The sequence below is a fragment of the Leucoraja erinacea genome, chromosome 22 (assembly GCF_028641065.1).
Source record: "Leucoraja erinacea ecotype New England chromosome 22, Leri_hhj_1, whole genome shotgun sequence".
Taxonomy (NCBI): domain Eukaryota; kingdom Metazoa; phylum Chordata; class Chondrichthyes; order Rajiformes; family Rajidae; genus Leucoraja; species Leucoraja erinaceus.
Genome location: NC_073398.1, coordinates 35,712,982 through 35,733,572, shown reverse-complemented (window position 1 = coordinate 35,733,572; position 20,591 = coordinate 35,712,982). Strand labels below are relative to the sequence as shown.

Here is a 20,591-nt window from a genome sequence, read left to right as displayed (position 1 = left end):
CATGGGGAGAACGTGCAAACTTCGTACAGACAGCGTCGGTAGTCTGGGATCGAACCCGGGACTCTGTTGCTATAAGGCAGCAACTGTACTGCTGTGCCACCATGCCACTCAAGATGTGAAATGGAATGAATTTAAATCTGTTAATTAATAAGGTAGACAACAGAGAATTATAAAAGCTGCTAGGTTTGTCAACTGGCTCACTAATACTTTGTAGAGTTTGTAGTTTGACAGCTGATCCACTGTGATATGCAGTTGACTTCAGTCCAACACTAAGAGGCACGCATATTAACATGGAGGACCCTAGGGATGCCGTTACATATTGCATGCCAGAATTGCTCACATTCTTGGTATGCAGCGTATCATTGTGCAGTAATAATTTGTACATTTTAGCAGCTGGAACTATCCTTTAAAAATCGTTTACGTACTCTTTGTCTTATATGCAGGAACGGGACAAAGTAATGCCACTAATAATACAGGGTTTTAAAGATGCGGCAGATGAAGCGGGTACAGCGGTTACTGGAGGACAAACAGTATTAAACCCTTGGATCATTTTAGGTGGTGTAGCCACCACAGTTTGCCAGCCGAATGAATTCATCATGTAAGTGTGTTGTCCTGTGTTCATTTCAATTTTGTAACATGATTATTACATTGAATTTTAGAGTGAATAAGGAAAGCAATTATGTGATAGGTACACTTGTAGTCACCAAAGGAATTGGCTGCAAAGATATGTTTGTAATCTGTGTTAAAATGAAATAAGCAATGCATATTGTGAATCCTAAAATGTAGTTACTGAAAGTATTGTAATTCATGAAAAATAAACCAGTAGAGGAGGTTTAAATCAATTGTCATTTTCTCTACCGTCACATCTCCCCTGACTTCACATGCGTGTGGTCGTATGTTCAAACGCTTACAAAAAAAACACAATAAAAATTACTTGAAAATTAAACTGAATAAAATGTTTCCCCCATCTGTGATAAATGTTTATCTCAAAATGCTGCTATAGTACACTCTTTTGTCTCTTGCATAAAACTTCATAAATTTTGGATTGACATTTTTGGAATCTTCACAAAATTATTTAAAATAAAATTGAACCCCAATACAGAACTGATCATTTTCGGATCAATGGAAGACTGATGTAAGCTGCCTTCGCTCATCTACTTTAACATAAAGGCAACAAAGTCCGATCAAGGATAGTCCGAGGGGTCACGAATGAGGTGGATAGTAGTGATTGGAGAGGGGAGAAGAGGGAGTGGCCTGGGTGCAACTCGTCCTTGATTATGTTGCTGGCCTTGACGAGACAGTGTGAGGAATAAATGAAGCCAATAGAAGGGAGATTGGTTTGTGTGAATGGTCTAGGCTGTATCCACAATTTGCTGCAATATTTTGTAGTCTTGGATGGAGCTGTTCCAAAACCGAGCTGTGATGTGTCCTGATAAGATATTTTTTACAGTGCATCTGTAGTAGTGTGGGAGACGTGACAAACTTCCTAAGTCTTCTAAGGAGGTAGAGGTGTTGGTGTGCTTTCTTGGTCGTTGCTTCAATATGGGTGGTCCCAGAGACGTTGTTGGTGATATTGACTCCTAAGAATTTGAAGGGTCCGGCGATAGGAATTGCATTGTGCTGAGTTCACAATAAATGACGTTGAGAAATTAAACATTGCACAAGTCCACTGACTCTACTTCAATATCAAGTGCTGAAAGTAAGCATGCAGGTACAGCAGCTAGTGAAGAAAGCTAATGGCATGTTGGCTTTCCTAACAAGTGGAGTTGAGCAATAGGAGCAAAGAGGTCCTTCTGCAGTTGTCCAGGGCCCTGATGAGACCACACCTGGAGTATTGTGTGCAGTTTTGGTCTCCAAATTTTAGGAAGGACATTCTTGCTGTTGAGGGAGCCCAGCGTAGGTTCACAAGGTTAATTCCCGGGATGGTAGGACTGTCATATGTTGAAAGAATAGAGCGACTGGGCTTGTATACACTAGAATTTAGAAGGATGAGAGGGGATCTTATTGAACCATATAAGATTATTAAGGGATTGGACACGCAAGCAGGGTGGGAAGAAGTGTAGTTAAGATAGCTATGGGAGTTTTCTACGACAATCCTACTGACTCATGTAGCAACGTTGACTACACTTCTTCCCACCCTACTTCCTGTAAAGACCCTATCCCCTACTCCCAGTTCCTCTGCACCTGCGCCCAGGATGAGGTGTTGCACAACAGGGCATCGGAAATGTCCTCATTCTTTAGCAGACTGGGGTTCCCCTCTTCCATTATAGGTGAGGCTCTCACTAGGGTGTCCTCGAAATCCCGCAGCTCCGCTCTTACTCTTTCCCCACCCCCCCCCCCCCCCCCCACCCACCCATTCGTAACAAGGACAGAGCCTTTGTCCCGCCCCCTCCCATGACATCAGTCTGAAGAAGGGTCTCGGCTCGAAACGTCGCCCATTCCTTCTCTCCAGAGTTGCTGCCTGTCCCCAGCTGAGTTACTCCAGCATTTTGTGTGTAGCAACTAATTGCTTTGTATGTACCAGGTAGATGGGCTTGCTAGAGGGCAACGCTGCACTAATTGTCCATGTGAATGCGCTAAGCTGGCTTTCTGAACTACTGCAATGCCTGTGTTGAAGTCATTTCCAAGATGCTATTAGATAAGGGCTTCCAGCTTTATGAGCCAGCGTGATTTATTACCAAGTCCGTAAGGTGATTTAGAAGTGGTTGCATTCCCGTTCATCTTCTGCTCTTTTCAAGGTGGGAGAGGTAAAAGCTTGATGTGTGTTGTTGACAATTGTTAAAGTGCATTTTATAGATTAAGATGCACTGTGGCTATGATGAACCCAGTGAGAGAATGTTTAGTGAGGAACTGTAGATGCTGGTTTACACCGAAGATAGACACAATGTTGGAGTAACTCAGCGGCATCTCTGGAGAAAAGAAATGGGTAATGTTTTGGGTCGAGACCCTGCTTTAGATGAGTGAATGTTTAGGTTAGTGAATGGGCTACTCTATTAGCCTGTGCAATATTAATCTTCATACTTTAACATGTAAACCCTACACAATTTTGTATATTTTGTTATCGTCTAGTTTGAACTTATTGCACCTTTACATATTATAAACTTCAGGAAAGCATCAAGTGCAGAAAGGTTGTCCTTTGATGTTTTTTTTAACTTTATGATTAAGAAGCACAGAGGGCTTTTCATTTTGAAAAGTTAAGCAAGTCGTGAAAGAAATGTTTAGAAATAACAATGGCACTTTTTGTATTTCTTTCTCTTTTAGCAAATATTTGGCCCATCTCCAGCATGGGACAAATGTACAGCCTTGCCATGTAAGGCATTACAGGCAAGGACTTGCACCCTGTCATTCTCAATAGAATAGCTTGGAGCTATCAAAGAACTATATCGCCCTCTGCTGATTAGAATTTTAACCTGTTTCATTTACTCTCATTTTAACAGGGCTTCAAATATGTATGAAATGTTAAAATTTTCACAAATAGAACCAACTTAGTTTGGTATGTGCATAGATAATTGTCTTCCATCACAATAGCAGTTTTGGGATTACAATTCTGTTGTGATTTAGAAGGGTCTCGACCTGAAACATCACCCATTTCTTCCATCCAGAGATGCTGCCTGTCCTGCTGAGTTGCTCCAGCATTTTGTCTATTTTACACTATACATGAATAGTCAAGCCAAACTTGAGTATAATGGGGAGCAAAGGGAAAGAAACAAGAGTCGATAAATATAGTTCAGTCCAGGGGTTAAGAAAATTGTCTGGGAGAGTTGATGCTGGAAGTATGTCTGAGTGGATGTCTCCCCTGTGAGTAATAGTATAACTGTTTACAGTGCCAAAATAGCTTAATGTCGGTGTTTGCGTGCAAATCAAACGTCAGCTGGTAAAGGAATGGGTAGCTGGAAGTAATGAGAAAAAAGTGGCGATTGACAATAGGTGCTGGAGTATGCCATTCGGCCCTTCGAGCCAGCACCACCATTCTCTGTGATCATGGCTGATTATCCACAATCAGTACCCTGTACCCTAAACATTATTCCCTTTATCAGTCTGTACTCTGTGGATAGCTCTATTGTAATCACGTATTTTCTTTCCTGATTGGCACGCAACAAAAGGTTTTCATTGTACCTCGGTACTCGTGACAATAAACTAAACTGGAAGTCTCAGTCGAGAGTGCATTGAATATTTCAATTGGTGTGCCGGCAGGTTTGATACTATTATGCCTTGGGTTCTGACAAATGGAGCAGTGAGTTAATCACTGCAGATACGTTAAATGGTGTTTGAATGTTTTACAGGCCAGACAATGCAGTACCGGGTGATGTATTGGTATTGACAAAACCACTTGGGACTCAAGTAGCCGTGGCTGTGCACCAGTGGCTCGATATTGTGAGTAATTGGGCATCAATAATCAATTATACTCGTGTTATATGATAGATTATACAGTTGTTTTACACCCATCCGCTGTTCTTCATTCAAACACTCTTCACTGACACTCAGTCTGAAGAAGGGTCTCGACCCGAAACATTACCTGTTCCCTTGCAGCCTGACCTGCTGAGTTACTCCAGCATGTTGTCTATCTTCTATAAAGTACAGAAGGTTACATTGACTACCATCTGTCTTAAACGCAAGATTAATGAACGTACTGCAATTCTTGTAGGTGTTGTGGGCTGGATGCAGGAATGGTAGCAAATGGTATGGTGCTCTTGTGGTAGAGAAATGTGAAATACATTACAATCATTGTGAAAACCACCTTTTGCCATGTTGCATCTTTAAACTAATCTAATCTAAATTGTGACCATTAACTTCAATGCAAGCTGCATTTTAATGAACTCCCGTTGTGTCGAGCTGATTAGTGATCTCTGTGGGTACAGATTGATCACTGCTAAGTGTCCGAGCTCAATTGGAAACCTTCAAGTTAAAGAATATATTTTTATTTTTTCAATTAAAAAATATATTTTAAAGCAAGGTTCTTCATTTTGTTTCGGTCTCATTAGTTTTACCTGTGGCTTGGAACAGCTGACTATTTAAGAAAGAACTGCAGATGCTGGTAAATTGAAGGTCGACACAAAATGCTGGAGTAACTCAGCGGGTGAGGCAGCATCTATGGAGCGAGGGAACAGGTGACGTTTCAGGTCGACCTTTCTTTGCAACGTCACCTATTCCTTCGCTCCATTGATGCTGCCTCACCTGCTGAGTTTCTGCAGCATATCTGTCTACCTACAAATGTAGGCTTGGTGTCCAACTGGAAACCTTGCATTAAGCACATTTCTGGTGACCAAAGCCGGTGTGAAAAGTGAGCAATAGTAATCATAACGTGCGTGAATTAGTGTTCAATTTATTTCTGATGAATGCTTCCTATTTTACCAACAGCCAGAGAAATGGAATAAGATTAAGCTTGTAGTAACTCAAGAAGATGTGGAATTGGCTTACCAAGAAGCCATGATGAACATGGCACGACTGAACAGAACTGGTACACACGGCGTTGTTGTTCTGGTGTTTATAGCCCTAAAAAAATATTCAGAAATGTTCTCTAAACATTTTGTGCCTCTTATCTTCTGATCTGCTTAGCTCAGCACCTTTTTATCTTTTCATCTCGGGTCCTTGTCCATCCTTCTGCCTAACATCCCCATCCCTACCTGTATCCACCTGTCACTTGCTAGGCTTCGTCTAGCCCCCACCTCCCTCTTCCAGTTTCCCCCCCCCCCCCCCCCCCCCCCCCAACTACAATAAGTCTAAAAGGTTCCGACCCGAAATGTCACCTATCCATCGTCTCCAAACATGCTGCCTGACCCGCTAGGTTACTCCAGCACTTTTAGTTATATATCAGTGTCTGCAGTTCCTACTTAAGAATAAGTTCATAAGCTGTAGCAGTAGAATTAGGCCATTCAGCCCATCTAGTCTACCCCGCCATTCAATCATGGCTGATCTATCTTTCCCCCTCGACTCCATTCTCCTGCCTTCTCCCCATTACCCCTGACACCCATACTAATCACGTCTGTCAATTTTAAAAATGCCTAATGACTTGGCCTCTACAGATGTCTGTGGCAATGAATTCCACAGATTCATCACCCTCTGACTAAAGAAATTCCTCCTTTCCAAAGGTACGTCCTTTCATTCTGAGGCAGTTCCCTCTGGTCCTAGACTCTCCTATGTGTGATGGCTTCCACATCATCAAAGGAAGATCTATGCACACCACTGTTGCCGATCCTTTATTAATGAACAGATGGCTTCTCTATTTCATGGTATCTGCAAATCTCTTTTTGCGCAACAATGCATGTGTTTTTCTTATTTTTGCAAAATGCAGCCGAAATGTTACTGATCTGAAAAACGTCCTTTCACTGTCATCTTTCAGTCTGCACCACTTTATCAGTGTTTTCTGTTTAATTTCAGCAGTTCAGTGCAGCTTCTTATTGAGTATCTGATGGAGCTCTTAGGGCTAGTGGAATCGAGGGATATGGGGAGAAGGCAGGAACGGTGTACTGATTGCCGATGATCAGCCATGATCACATTGAGTGGCAGTGCTGGTTAGAAGGGCCGAATGGCCTACTCCTGCACCTATTTTCTATGTATCTATGAGTCCACATCACAAGATTAGATATTGTTCAGCCAGAGCTGAACACACTTGTCGGCATCTTCATTGCAGGCAGCGAGCAGCAGTTGTGCATTGGTTTTCCAGATGGGCATTTCAGCAGGTGTTCCGTTGTTTGTTGTTCAAGACCACATTCGCAGGTGACATCGTTGGAGTTATATCCCCACTTGTTCAGAGACACCTTGGCTCTGCCGACACCAGTTCTCAATCGATTGAGGCATTTCCCTCTGGCCTCAATCGAAATGCATGCATGCTGTTTTAAAAGTAAGCTTCAGTAATTGTACATTGGCACTGAAGCCTGTAGTTGTTCTGCAAGATGCAGGGAACTTCCCCACAATTCTCTTTTCAGTTTTGATCAGAAATGATGTCTTTAGTGAAGGAAAATTGAAAAGCAGCTGCGATTCTGGTTGAAGTTCGCTTAATTGGCACAGAGCAACAATTAAATGTAGAACACTCTTGGTTCGTGTTCAGTATTTATCTGCTGAACCATCTGGAAAACTAGCCCCAATGAGTTTAGTATAGAGATACAGCGCAGAACATCGACTAGTGATCCCCGCACTCTAACACTGTCCAACACACACTAGAGAGAATTTATCATTCATAGCAAGCCATTGTCCTACAAACCTGCCGTCTTTGGAGTGTGGGAGGAAACCAGAACATCTGGAGAAAACCCACACGGTCACAGGGAAAACGTACAAACTCCGTACTGACGAGCGCCCGTAGTCAGGATTGAACCTGGGTCCCTAGTGCTTACCATCTGGAGATAGACATAAAATGCTGGAGTAACTCAGCGGGACAGGCAGCATCTCTGGAGAGAAGGAATGGGTGATGTTTCGGGTCAATGGTTTCCATGTTTTGTATGTCAAGACCCATCTTCAGATCTCAACCCGAAACGTCACCCATTCCTTCTCTCCAGAGATGCTGCCTGTCCCGCTGAGTTACTCCAGCATTTTGTGTCTATCTGATGAGGATAATGTGTCTGCCTTTGGTTTAAACCAACATCTGCAGTTCCTTCCTGATGTGGTATCTAGTTGGGCCAAAGGATGCATTTCCACATTGTATGACTGTTTGTTTCTCCACAGCCGCTGGCCTTATGCACACCTTCAATGCCCACGCAGCGACGGATATCACAGGCTTTGGGATCCTTGGACATGCTCAGAACCTGGCAAAACAGCAGCGGAACGAAGTGTCATTTGTCATCCATAACCTGCCCGTCCTTGCTAAAATGGCAGCTGTGAGCAAAGCATGTGGAAATATGTTTGGCTTGATGCATGGCACTTGCCCTGAAACATCAGGTAGATACAAATTGTATCTTAATCTTAATTTTTATAAAATGGTGATTTAAAATCTGTATTATTGCTGTCGGCACGGTGGGGCAGTGGTGGAGTTGTGCTTCATAGCACCAGGGACCCGGGTTCGATCCTGATTGTGGGTGCTGTCTGTGCGGAGTTTGAACGTTCTCCCTGTGACCGCGTGGGTTTTTTCCAGATGCTCCGGTTTTCTCCCAGGTCTGTATGTTAATTGGCTTCAGTATTATTGTAAAGGACCCGTCTTGTGGAAGATAGTGCTAATGTACAGGCTGGTCGCTGGTTGGCACGGGCTTGGTGGGGCTAAGGGCATGTTTCCATGTTGTATCTCTAAATTCTGTCATATCCAGGAAAACTGGACCATAGCTGGACAAACAATCACAATTAAATAACAAAATTGACATTAATAATTTGGTGAGAGGGTAAAAAGTATTAGTCGAAACAAAGAACTGCAAATGCTGGTTTACCTTGAAAGGTGCAAAATGCTGGGGAGTTGCTCAGTGGGTCAGGCAGCATCCCTGGTGAACATGGGGAGAGTTCTCCTGAGATGCTGTCTGACCTGCTAAGGTACTCCAGCATTTTGTCTTTCCCTGAGTAAATGTATCGGTTTTTGCAAACTTGAAACGGTATTTTAAATTGCTTGCTGTTTCAGAACTTAGTGCAAATTAGTGTGCTCAATTTAAATATATACTTTATAAAAGTGACAATAAGGGATTAGATTACAACAGGACAGAATGGGGAGAATGAACAGTGAGGGTGTCTGTAGGTAGATCTCTGGCTGAGAATGATTCAATGGGAAAGCTAATTGATGCACCATGAAGGAATATATAAGGTATATGGATAGGACAGGTTTGGAGGGATATGGACAAGTGGGACTGGTGTAGATGGGGCATGTTGGCCAGTGTGCGCAAGTTGGGCTGAAGGGCCTGTTTCCACGCTGTATCACTCCGACACCCAAGTTCATAATGATCCAGGACAAGGGGTCACAGCTTAAGGATAAGGGGGAAATCTTTTAAAACAGAGACGAGAAGAACTTTTTTCACACAGAGAGTGGTGAATCTCTGGAACTCTCTGCCACAGAGGGTAGTTGAGGCCAGTTCATTGGCTATATTTAAGAGGGAGTTAGATGTGGCCCTTGTGGCTAAGGGAATCGGGGGGTATGGAGAGAAGGCAGGTACGGGCTACTGAGTTGGATGATCAACCATGATCATATTGAATGGCGGTGCAGGCTCGAAGGGCCGAATGGCCTACTCCTGCACCTAATTTCTATGTTTCTATAAATTCGAGGAGCAGAATTGGACCATTCAGGTCTACTCCATTTAATCATGGCTGATCAATCTTTCCTGTAATGTGGCGACCTGAACTGCATGTAATATGTGCTGGTTCTTGATCAGTAAGGGTGGCGGGGGCTATGGGGTGAAGGAAGAAAAATAGAGTTGAGAGTGAAAGATAAGGGTCCACTCAGTCTTTCCAGGTGAGGCAGAGGTTTCACCTGCACCTCCTCCAACCTCATCTACTGCATCCGCTGTTCCAGGTGCCAACTTCTGTACATCGGTGAGACCAAGCGCAGGCTCGGCGATCGCTTCGCCCAACACCTCCGCTCAGTTCGTATTAACCAACCTGATCTCCCGGTTGCTCAGCACTTCAACTCCCCCTCCCATTCCAAATCCGACCTTTCTGTCCTGGGCCGCCTCCATTGCCAGACTGAGGCCCAGCGCAAATTAGAGGGACAGCACCTCGTATTTCGCTTGGGTAGTTTACACCCCAGCGGTATGAACATTGACTTCTCTAATTTTAGATAGCCCTTGCTTTCTCCCTCCCTTCCCAGCTCTCCCACAAAGCCTAATGTCTCCGCCTTTTCCTTACTTTTCTCCTCCCTGCCCCCGACATCAGTCTCAAGAATGGTCTCGATCCAAAACGTCGCCTGTTCCTTCTCTCCATAGATGCTGCCTCACCCACTGAGTTTCTCTAGCATTTTCTGTCTACATTTGATTTTTCCAGCATCTGCAGTTCTTTCATAAATGATCAGCCATGATTGAATGGTGGTGTAGACTTGATGGACCAGATAACCTAATTTTGTTCCTATCACATTAACTTAAACAGGCCCATCGAGTCTGAGCCGACCAGCGATTCTAGTAAACTTGCACTATCCTACACACTCTAGGGATTATTTACAATTTTTACCAAAGCCAATTAACCTACAACCCTGGTCGACACAAAATGCTGGAGTAACACAGCGGGTCTGGCAGCATCTCTGGAGAGAAGGAATGGGTGACGTTTCAGGCTCGACCAGAAACGTTACCCATCCCTACTCTCCAGGGATGCTGCCTGACCCGCTGTGTTACTCCAGCATTTTGTATCTAACTTTGATTTGAACCAGCATCTGCAGTTCTTTCCTCCACAACCGACAAACCTGTACGCCTTGTGTGGGAGGAAACCGGAGCACCCGGGGAAAAGCCACGCAGGTCACAGTGAGAACGTACAAACTCCGTCCAGATAGCACCCATAGTCGGGATCGAACCTGGGTCTCTGGCGCTGTGAGACAACAGCTCTACCGCTGTGTTCTGAAGGGTCAAGTGAGGCGCTGACTCCTGTAATGTGCTCCGTTTTGCAGGTGGCCTTTTGATTTGCCTTCCTCGAGAACAAGCAGCTCGGTTCTGTGCAGAAATAAAATCGCCCAAGTACGGAGAGGGTTATCAGGCCTGGATTATTGGCATTGTGGAGAAGGGCAATCGCACCGCCAGGATCATAGATAAACCGCGGATCATTGAAGTTGCCCCGACAGTCGCAACGCAAAACGTCAACCCCACCCCTGGTGCCACATCTTAAAACAAACGCAAGCGCCCAGAAAACGTGACATTTCTTGCAGTTCTGATGCCACCCCAAACAACTTTGTAAATTTAACACGCCTGCCGAGTTTCGGCCTTCTGGCAGAGGGTGCGTGGGTATAAATCAAATCCATTGCCTTGTTTTTCTGTTACATTAACTGAAGATGCACCTAATACTAAGGCAGCTTCTGAGTCGAGAATCTATTATCCAATACTGTTGATTCATTTTGAATCTATAGACACTTACTGTCTGTGCCACATAGGCGGCTGTCTGTCTTTGACGTGCTTCATTTAGAGCACACCTTACCAACAGCAGTGGAGCACTATTTAATTTGTCTTGGTCAGTATATTATGGAAAAACGACCTGTCTGCAATTCTGTTGCCTTGAAAGCTTTTCGGAGAAAGTGGCAGAATGGGAATGCAGCAGTCTGCATGATTTCATTTGGTCTTTGATTTGTAATGTTTACTCACACAGTTTAAGATGTAATGTTAGTGTTGACTTTACTCAGTCGCGCTCTCCCTCCCTCCCTCTCTCGCTCTCTCACTCTGTGTAAAAACAACCATGTCCTTCCTCTGTGGTATATTCGCTTGACCAGCACTTCACTCTGAAGAGAAGTATTTCTTTCCAATTAGGCAAATCTTAAAACAATAATGTTATCATGATATATTTTCCACCCATCACTTTGTAGCAGACACGGGTTGATGTGCTAGTTGACACTGCGGCTCCTGGGTTCATCATGCAGAACGTGTTGCAGACCAAAAGATAGTTACTGTAAAGATTGAAGCTCAGATTGAACTACATTATGACTTTTTTTTAAATAATAATCAATTATGTTGACAATATGTGCTGTGGTTATTAGTGTTTAATACATTTTATATTTTGTAAAGTGATATCTGCATCTGCTTTTCTATAAATGCAACTAATCTTTAGCATAAAACTTCGTTTTTATTTTTTTAATTATTCTCTATTGATTCCCTGCTACTCTGTTAAATCTGATTAATATTGCTGACGTCGTATCTTGGACTTGCATATTCTAATGAATATTTAAAGTTGTTTTCTCTTTCCCTCTCCTCCACCATGTATGTTATTTTGTGAGCACATGCCTTGTTTCTGTATAATATGTTGAAAGTGTATTAAGACTGAGATTTTTGTTTCTTGGGGGGGCCTTTTTATTTTCTGCTTGCTCTCTGCATTACCTCCTCCTTCATCCCCGGCCATCGCCCTTCCAAATAGAAGATTCACACAGCACCATAACCCAGTTCATTAAATTGGAAATTTGCTAAAATGTCTGTCAATCTTATTTCTGTTCTCTTTATCCTACTCCTGCACCATTCACTGTCAATTGCATCCCCCACACAGTTTGTAGTAATGCTATGATGGCACCTGGTAGAGCTGCTGCCTCACAGCACCAGAGACCCGGGTTCGATCCTGATCTCGGGTGCTGTTCATGTGGTGTTTGCACGTTCTCTCTGTGACCGCATGGGTCTCCTTTGAGTGCTCCGTTTTCCTCCATGCAGGTATCTTAATTAACTTCTGTAAACTGCCCCTAATATGGAGTGATTGGATAGGGAAAATAGGATAACATAGAACTAGTGTAAACAAGTGATTGATTGTCAGTTTTGACTCAGTGGGCCAAAGGAGTTTATCCCATGCTATATCTCTAATCTAAAACCGGTTTAAAATTCCACTAGCCACAAGGAAATGCAGGAGGAGTCTAGGGACAAGGCAGGAACGGGGTACTGATTGTGGATGATCGGCCATGATCACAGTGAATTGTCAGTGTATGCGATATGACACGCATGCGTCGTAGCGGGTTTCTTTCATGGAGTCCCTCACGTGACTCCGAAGTAAAATTGTTTATTGAGACAGTGCTGGAGTAACTCAGCGGGTCAGGCAGCATCTGTGGAGAACATGGATAGGTGACGTTTCACAGAGTGCTGGAGTAACTCAGCGGGTCAGGCAGCATCTGTGGAGAACATGGATAGGTGACATTTCACAGGGTGCTGGAGTAACTCAGTGGATCAGGCAGCATCTGTGGAGAACATGGATAGGTGACGTTTCACAGAGTGCTGGAGTAACTTAGTGGGTCAGGCAGCATCTGTGGAGAACATGGATAGGTGATGTTTCACAGAGTGCTGGAGTAACTCAGTGGGTCAGGCAGCATCTGTGGAGAACATGGATAGGTAGCCCCTCAGACTAATCTCCAAAGATGATGCCTGACCCACTGAGTTACTCCAGCACTTTGTCTTTCTTTTTATTTCATTAGCCGTTTGAGCATAATAAATTGACTTGTTACACAGTGTGTTAATTCCATCATGAACTGCATGTCATGTGTGTCTTGGTACTTTTGTATTTGAGAATTGAAGCCCCAGAGAAATTGAATTGTAACCATCTTGTGAAATAGTTCACTTCAATGGTTAGTTATCGATGTAGCTGCACTCTGAATTTCCCACCACAATTAGCAGAAAGTTTATTCTGTCCTATACCAATGTGACCATCTCCCATTAGAGCAATCAGCTTGCTCTCTAGCAGCAGCTTTAGGCAGCCATTAAAGAATTGAACTCTACATAATCTGCACGTTGCAAACAAAACCACCCCATCAAATCTACTCTGCCATTCATGCATGGCTGGTCTAACGTTCCATCTCCAGCCCATTCTCCTGCCGTCTCCTCATAGCCGCTGACACTTTTACTAATCGAGTATCGGTCAACCTGCGCCTTAAAAATACCCAATGACTTGGCCTCCACAGTCATCTGTGGCAATGAATTCCACAGATTCACCACCCTCTGACTGAAGAAATTCCTTCTTAAGGCACTTCCTTTAATGCTGAGGCTATGACTTCTGGTCCTAGACTCTAGTGGGGGAATCTAGGACCAGTAGGAGTCAAGGATGTGTAAATGTCCTCTCCACATCCACTCTATTCAACCTTTCACTACTCCCCCTCATCCTTCTAGACTCCAGTGAGTACAGGCCCAGTGCCGTCAAACGCTCATCATATGTTAAGCCAATTATTCTTTTAAAGGCTTAAAAATGACATTTCAGAATAAAATGGTGGAATGGCTTCAGATTTTGCATTGTAAATGCAGGAGTTGTAAAACGTTATCTGTCCTTCTTGACCCAGTTACTCCAGCACTCTGTCTTTGTTTTGTAAACCAGCACTTGCAGTTCCTTGTGTGTCTATGATCCTGTTCTTAGACAATGGGTGCAGGAGCAGGCCATTCGGCCCCTCGAGCCAGCACCACCATTCAATGTAATCATGGCTGATCATCCCTGTTCCTGCCTCCTCCCCATATCCCCTGACTCTGCTATCTTTAAGAGCACTATCTAGCTCTCTCTTGAAAGTATCGAGAGAACCTGCCTCCACCGCCCTACGAGGCAGAGAATTCCACAGACTCGCAACTCTCTGTGTGAAAAAGTGTTTCCTCATTCTTGTTCTAAATGGCCTGCCCCTTATTCTTAAACTGTGGCCCCTGGGTCTGGACTCCCCCAACATCGGCAACATGTTACCTGCCTCTTCACCTGCTGGAGTTTTCATCCCTATCACACTTGTCACACTTGTTGGGTACTAACTCCAGTCATTTGTTCCTCTGTTGCGTCATCAATATTGGACCCACTTGTGGAATGACAATTTGCTTTGTCTCAATTAGACATGATGTTTCAAGTACATCTTGTCAGTTGTCACAGTAAAAAAGGTTAATTCTCCTTTAATTTCTCCACAGATGCTACCTGCCCAGCCAACTATTCCCAACTTTCAGCCCGTAGAACCGTTATCGTTTTGTGAACCGTGTGGTTCTGCACGAGACATTGCCTGATTAACAAGTTCATGGAAAAAAATCTCCATGCCAGAAACCCAGATACGAATCTGAACTCGGGTGCTGTGTGAAGTTTGCACGTTCTCCCTGTGACCGCGTGGCTTTCCTCCCACATCCTACAAACCCGTGGGCTTGTCAATTAATTGGCCTCTATAAATTACCCCCAGTGGGTGAGAAAGAGGGACAGCTTAAAATAGTATGAATGGGTGATCGATGGCCGGCATGGGTTCGTTGGGCCGAAGGGCCTGTTTCCATGTAGTGTCTTCCAGTGATTAATCAAAACCTTTAAAATTCATTATAAAATTGAAGCAGTTAGTGGTTTTCTGTGTCGAAACCAGTGGGAAGGAGTGTTTTTAAATCTTAAAAGGATGTGTATTTGTCAGTGCCAATAATACACACCAACTTTGTCCAAGGAAATCACTTCAGTTGGTTTAAAAAAAAAAAACCCATCATCCTCCCAGCTCAATATCTGTACCTTAGACTTGAAGAGTTAACTGATTTATGCCATATTTTTGAAGGAAATTAGAAAGATGGTCAGCTTTAATTTGTTTTAAAACTGCTTTGTAAGTATGTTTGAAATCTGTCTAACATTTCTTTTTCAAGTTATTGAATGTCTTTGACCTGGAAATTGCAGGGTATTCTAGGGAAGAAAAGTTGGAATGCACATTGAGGAAGCGGGCAGAGCTGCTGCCTCACAGCGCCAAAGACCCAGGTTCGATCCCGACCTCGGGTGCTGTTTGCACGTTCTCCCTGTGACTGTGTGGGTTTTCTCCAGATGCTCTCCTCCCCCCCCCCCCCCCCCCCCCCAAAACGTGCGGGTGTGTAGGTTAATTGTAAACTGCCCCTAGGGTGTGTTGAGGAAGTGGGATGACATAGGACTAGTGTGAAGGGGTGAGAGCTATGGAGCGTGGACTTGGTGGGCCAATACGGCCTGTTTCCATGCTATCCTTATTTTTTTTAGTGTAACAGGCAAATTTACAGCCTGTGTTTTCGAGATCCCAATCTGGTAAGTATTCTTAGAAAGTAATGATGCGAATTTTCCATTTAATATTTTTGATTACTATTAATACAGCAATTGCTGTTTTTGAAACACATATTGTCTGCCTTTAAATCTTCTCAAAGAGAAGTTTAAAAAGGTGGTCTTGGGATAGAAATATACTTATAAAACTAAAGGGTTAAAGTGTTGCAATTAGACTGGCTCGTGCCTCCAGTTTAATAAAGCAGCAGTATTTAACATGGATATAGTCCCATATCGATGTACCTTTTCCTATAGGAACTAAACATGTATTGAGAATAAAGTCTGTATTGCCTCTTGCTGTATTTACACATTAGTCTCTCTACACATGCAGGACTGGCAGGGACAGAGAACTATCATGCATAGGATTACTGACAATATTATTTCCATGAAGGATTGTTGTCTGACATAAACTGCTTTCCAGACCAGTATTGTACCGGGTATTTTGAGGGGAAGAAAGTAACAAAACTGTTGGCCGTTCGTTTGCCCCCTCTTGACTTGAGCACCTTTTGTAAATCAAGAGCCCAAACGGTGTGAAAAGGACTGTAATCACTAATTCTGAACTCAAATAAAATCTCAAAACTGTGATCAGAAGTGTAGGTGTGCAATTGTAATGTAGCTTTTTAATCCTACCTTGCTTTCTGCCATTTAGCTTTTCGCGCCTGACATTAGCAGCAAGGATGTGGGGAACTCGTTGGCAGGTTAACCCTGGGGCCACCTATTGCCGACGGGCCGAGACCATGGACCGGGAATGTGGCCGGAGGGATGCACTGCCGTCTCGCTGGGGTCTTGCCGGTCGGGTGGAGGGGCTGGGTCTTGCGTGTTGGTGCCCGGGTTGACACCATGGAGGTGTGAAGTGGGATGACAGGCGTGAGGTCCTCGGCAGTGGTGAAGCCTCCAGGGTCGATGAGGGCATGGAGGACATTAAGGGGGGGGGGGGAGAGGAGAAGAACAATGGACAATTGGGGAGGGTGTGAGGACAATGGGGACCCGGTGGGGGGGGGGGGGGGGGGGAAGAGAGCTGGCGTGCTTTAACTCGGCACTATAGGTGGCTGCTATTTGTACAGATCAAGTATACAAGCAAAGAATTTCACTGCCTAGTCACATGTGACAAAGTATTCCATTCCTTCCTCTGGCTTCACAATTTCCAACTCGCACCTCCTGCTTGCTTTGTTCCAACCATCTATCAGAAAACTCCCCTTACCTGTGTCCACCTGTCACCTGTCATGCTTTGTCCTGCCTCTCCTCCCAACTTGCGTTACCCCACCCACCCACAACCGGTCTGCTCTGGGGAAACGTCACCTATCTATGTTGGATGGCTCAAAGGTGCTTTAGTTGTCATGTGTACAAATGCTAGTTGTATATTTACACACGCATGCACCGCCATTTCCAAAGTCTGGTCTGTCTGTGTGCTTGTCTGCCTAACCTGAGTTACCCCAGCATTTATCACCTATCCATGTTCTCCACAGATGCTGCCTGACCCGCTGAGTTACTCCAGCACTCTGTGAAACATCACCTATCCATGTTCTCCACAGATGCTGCCTGACCCGCTGAGTTACTCCAGCACTCTGTGAAACGTCACCTATCCATGTTCTCCACAGATGCTGCCTGACCCGCTGAGTTACTCCAGCACTCTGTGATACGTCACCTATGTTCTCCACAGATGCTGCGTTACTCCAGCACTCTGTGAAACGTCACCTATCCATGTTCTCCACAGATGCTGCCTGACCCGCTGAGTTACTCCAGCACACTGGGAATCGTCACCTATCCATGTTCTCCACAGATGCTGCCTGACCCGCTGAGTTACTCCAGCACTCTGTGAAACGTCACCTATCCATGTTCTCCAGAGATGCTGCCTGACCCTCTGAGTTACTCCAGCACTCTGTGAAACATCACCTATCCATGTTCTCCACAGATGCTGCCTGGCCCGCTGAGTTATGGTGCAGCAGCATCAATGGAGCGAAGGAAATAGGCAACGTTTCGGGCTGAAACCCTTCTGGAAATAGGCAACGTTTCGGGCCGAAACCCAGAAGGGTTTCGACCCGAAACGTTGCCTATTTCCTTAGCTCCATAGATGCTGCTCCACCTGCTGAGTTACTCCAGCACTCTGTGAAACGTCACCTATCCATGTTCTCCACAGATGCTGCCTGACCTGCTTAGTTACTCCAGCATTTAGTCCTTTTGTGTCAACCAGCATTTGCAGTCCCTTGTGTCGAAGTCTTAACCCTCAGTTGAGCTGACTCCAATGGTAGATAATTCATAGAAATCAGTGAAAGATGCTTCATTAGTTTATTCCAAATTATCTCGGATCGGAGTCTGAAAATGTAGCAGAAATGTCACACGTAGACCTTTTTGAAATTGCATGATTGTTGGCAGTGCTGTTCCAGATCATGCTTTTCTGTTGCTGTCACCTCCGAAGTAATAAGTTTTTATTAATGACCTGTCAGAAGGCTGGCGCAGCGGGTAGAGTCGCTGCCTCTCCGCGCCAGCGACCCGGGTTCTATCCTGCCCCCGCAGATGCTGTTCCCGTGCGTGGAGTTTGCACGTTCTGCCTGGGACCTTGTGGGTTTCATCCGGGCTCTCCGGTTTCCGCCCACAACCCAAGGGCGTGTGAGTTTGTAGGTTGACCGGCCCTCTGTAAATTGTCCCCAAAATGGATGGGGAAGTGGGATAGCAGAACTAGTGTGAACGGGTGATTGATGTTCGGTGTGGGCTGAAGGGCCTGTATCAATCATTCAAGGCCATAACAAAGGATGTACCAGCTCTGATGCAGTTAAACCCATTATAATTTGTGTCTATTTTCAGATTGCCTGAAATTTCATAGTGTTGGATAGAATAGTGGTGAACCATTTCTTCCCGGCTGTTATCAGGCAACTGAACCATCCTACCACAACTAGGGGGCAATCCTGAACTACTATCTACCTCATTGGAGACCCTTGGACAATATTTGATCGGACATTTACTGGACTTTGTCTTGCGGTCTATGTTATTCACTTTATTCCCTTTATCCTGTATCTGTACACTGTGGACGGCCCGATTGTAATCATGTATAGTTTTTGCCGCTGACTGGTTAGCACGCAACAAAAGCTTTTCACTGTACCTCGGTACACACGACAATAAACTAAACTCAAACTTGAGAAGGTTTTGGACTTTTCAGATCCTCAAGGAAAGGCTCCAATTGCTGGAAGGGTAAGAGTGTCCTTCAAAATATCAGTTCATGTTTTGAGTGATCTTAACAAACTAACAAAGAATTTATGAAAATGGATGCAGCTTGTAGAGACCATTCTAAAAACAAGAAGGGTATACAGGTTTAGGTTTGTCCTTGTCACATACTGTGTCACACTGAGAAGCTTTGTTCTGCAGCTTACAAACACACCAGATAATACCATTCATAAATACAATCAGGCCAAACTCCAGTCCAACAGGTAGAGCAAAGGGGAAGATACAGAGTGCAGAATATAGTTCTCAGCATTGTAGCGCATCAGTTTCACAGACAAAGTCCAATGTCCGCAATGGGGTAGAGGTGAATCGGACAGTACCCCAGTTTATGGAAGGACCGTTCAGAAGCCTGATAACAGAGGGGAAGAAGCTGTTCCTGAGTCTGGTGGTGCGCGCTTTCAAGCTTCTGTACCTTCTGCCGGAAGGGAGCAGGGACTGTGATGCATCCACATCTTGGGCACGGATGTTCCCAAATTGGGCTGTGATGCAATCCCACATTGTGCTCTCTGTGGTGCATCTGTAGAAACATAGAAATTAAGTGCAGGAGTAGGCCATTCGGCCCTTCGAGCCTGCACCGCCATTCAATATGATCATGGCTGATCATCCAACTCAGTATCCCGTACCTGCCTTCTCTCCATACCCCCTGATCCCCTTAGCCACAAGGGCCACATCTAACTCCCTCTTAAATATAGCCAATGGACTGGCCTCGACTACCCTCTGTGGCAGAGAGTTCCAGAGATTCACCTCTCTCTGTGTGAAAAAAGTTCTTCTCATCTCGGTTTTAAAGGATTTCCCCCTTATCCTTAAGCTGTGACCCCCTTGTCCTGGACTTCCCCAACATCGGGAACAATCTTCCTGCATCTAGCCTGTCCAACCCCTTAAGAATTTTGTCAGTTTCTATAAGATCCCCTCTCAGTCTCCTAAATTCTAGAGATTATAAACCAAGTCTATCCAGTCTTTCTTCATAAGACAGTCCTGACATCCCAGGAATCAGTCTGGCGAACCTTCTCTGCACTCCCTCTATGGCAATAATATCCTTCCTCAGATTTGGAGACCAAAACTGTACTCAATACTCCAGGTGTGGTCTCACCAAGACCCTGTACAACTGCAGTAGAACCTCCCTGCTCCTATACTCAAATCCTTTTGCAATGAAAGCTAACATACCATTCACTTTCTTCACTGCCTGCTGCACCTGCATGCCTACTTTCAATGACTGGTGTACCATGACACCCAGGTCTCGCTGCATCTCCCCTTTTCCTCGTCGGCCACCATTTAGATAATAGTCTGCTTTCCCGTTTTTGCCACCAAAATGCATAACCTCACATTTATCCACATTATACTGCATCTGCCAAACATTTGCCCACTCACCCAACCTATGCAAGTCACCCTGCAGTCTCCTAGCATCCTCCTCACAGCTAACACTGCCCCCCAGCTTTGTGTCATCTGCAAACTTGGAGATATTGCCTTCAATTCCCTCATCCAGATCATTAATATATATTATAAATAGCTGGGGTCCCAGCACTGAGCCTTGCGGTGCCCCACTAGTCACTGCCTGCCATTGTGAAAAGGACCCGTTTACTCCTACTCTTTGCTTCCTGTTTGCCAGCCAGTTCTCTATCCACAAAGTAGAAGTTTGTAAGGGTCATTGGAGACGTGGCAAATGTCAGTCTCTTAAGGAAGTAGAGGCGTAGGTGTGCTGCCTTGACTCACTTCAATGTCAAGGCTTGAACAGATGTTGAAGTTGTACAGTAAAAGGTTAAGATGCTCAAAGTGTAAATGCCCACAATGTGGCAATGTGTAGTGGTTGCAAGTTGGTGCGGTTGCACTTCCGG

The 20,591-nt window shown here is 44.6% G+C and overlaps 1 protein-coding gene across 1 annotated transcript in view; it reads left to right on the top strand.

Annotated features, from left to right (window-relative positions):
• Positions 1-11,998, top strand: part of sephs1 (selenophosphate synthetase 1) — a 43,288-nt gene extending 31,290 nt beyond the window's left edge. Inside the window, exons 4-8 of the mRNA XM_055653476.1 lie at positions 444-598; positions 4,284-4,374; positions 5,359-5,458; positions 7,660-7,872; positions 10,499-11,998. Of these exons, the coding sequence (XP_055509451.1) occupies positions 444-598; positions 4,284-4,374; positions 5,359-5,458; positions 7,660-7,872; positions 10,499-10,713 (774 nt within the window). The 3' untranslated portion in view covers positions 10,714-11,998. The remainder of the gene's footprint in view (positions 1-443; positions 599-4,283; positions 4,375-5,358; positions 5,459-7,659; positions 7,873-10,498) is intronic.
• The last annotated feature ends 8,593 nt before the right edge of the window (positions 11,999-20,591 follow it).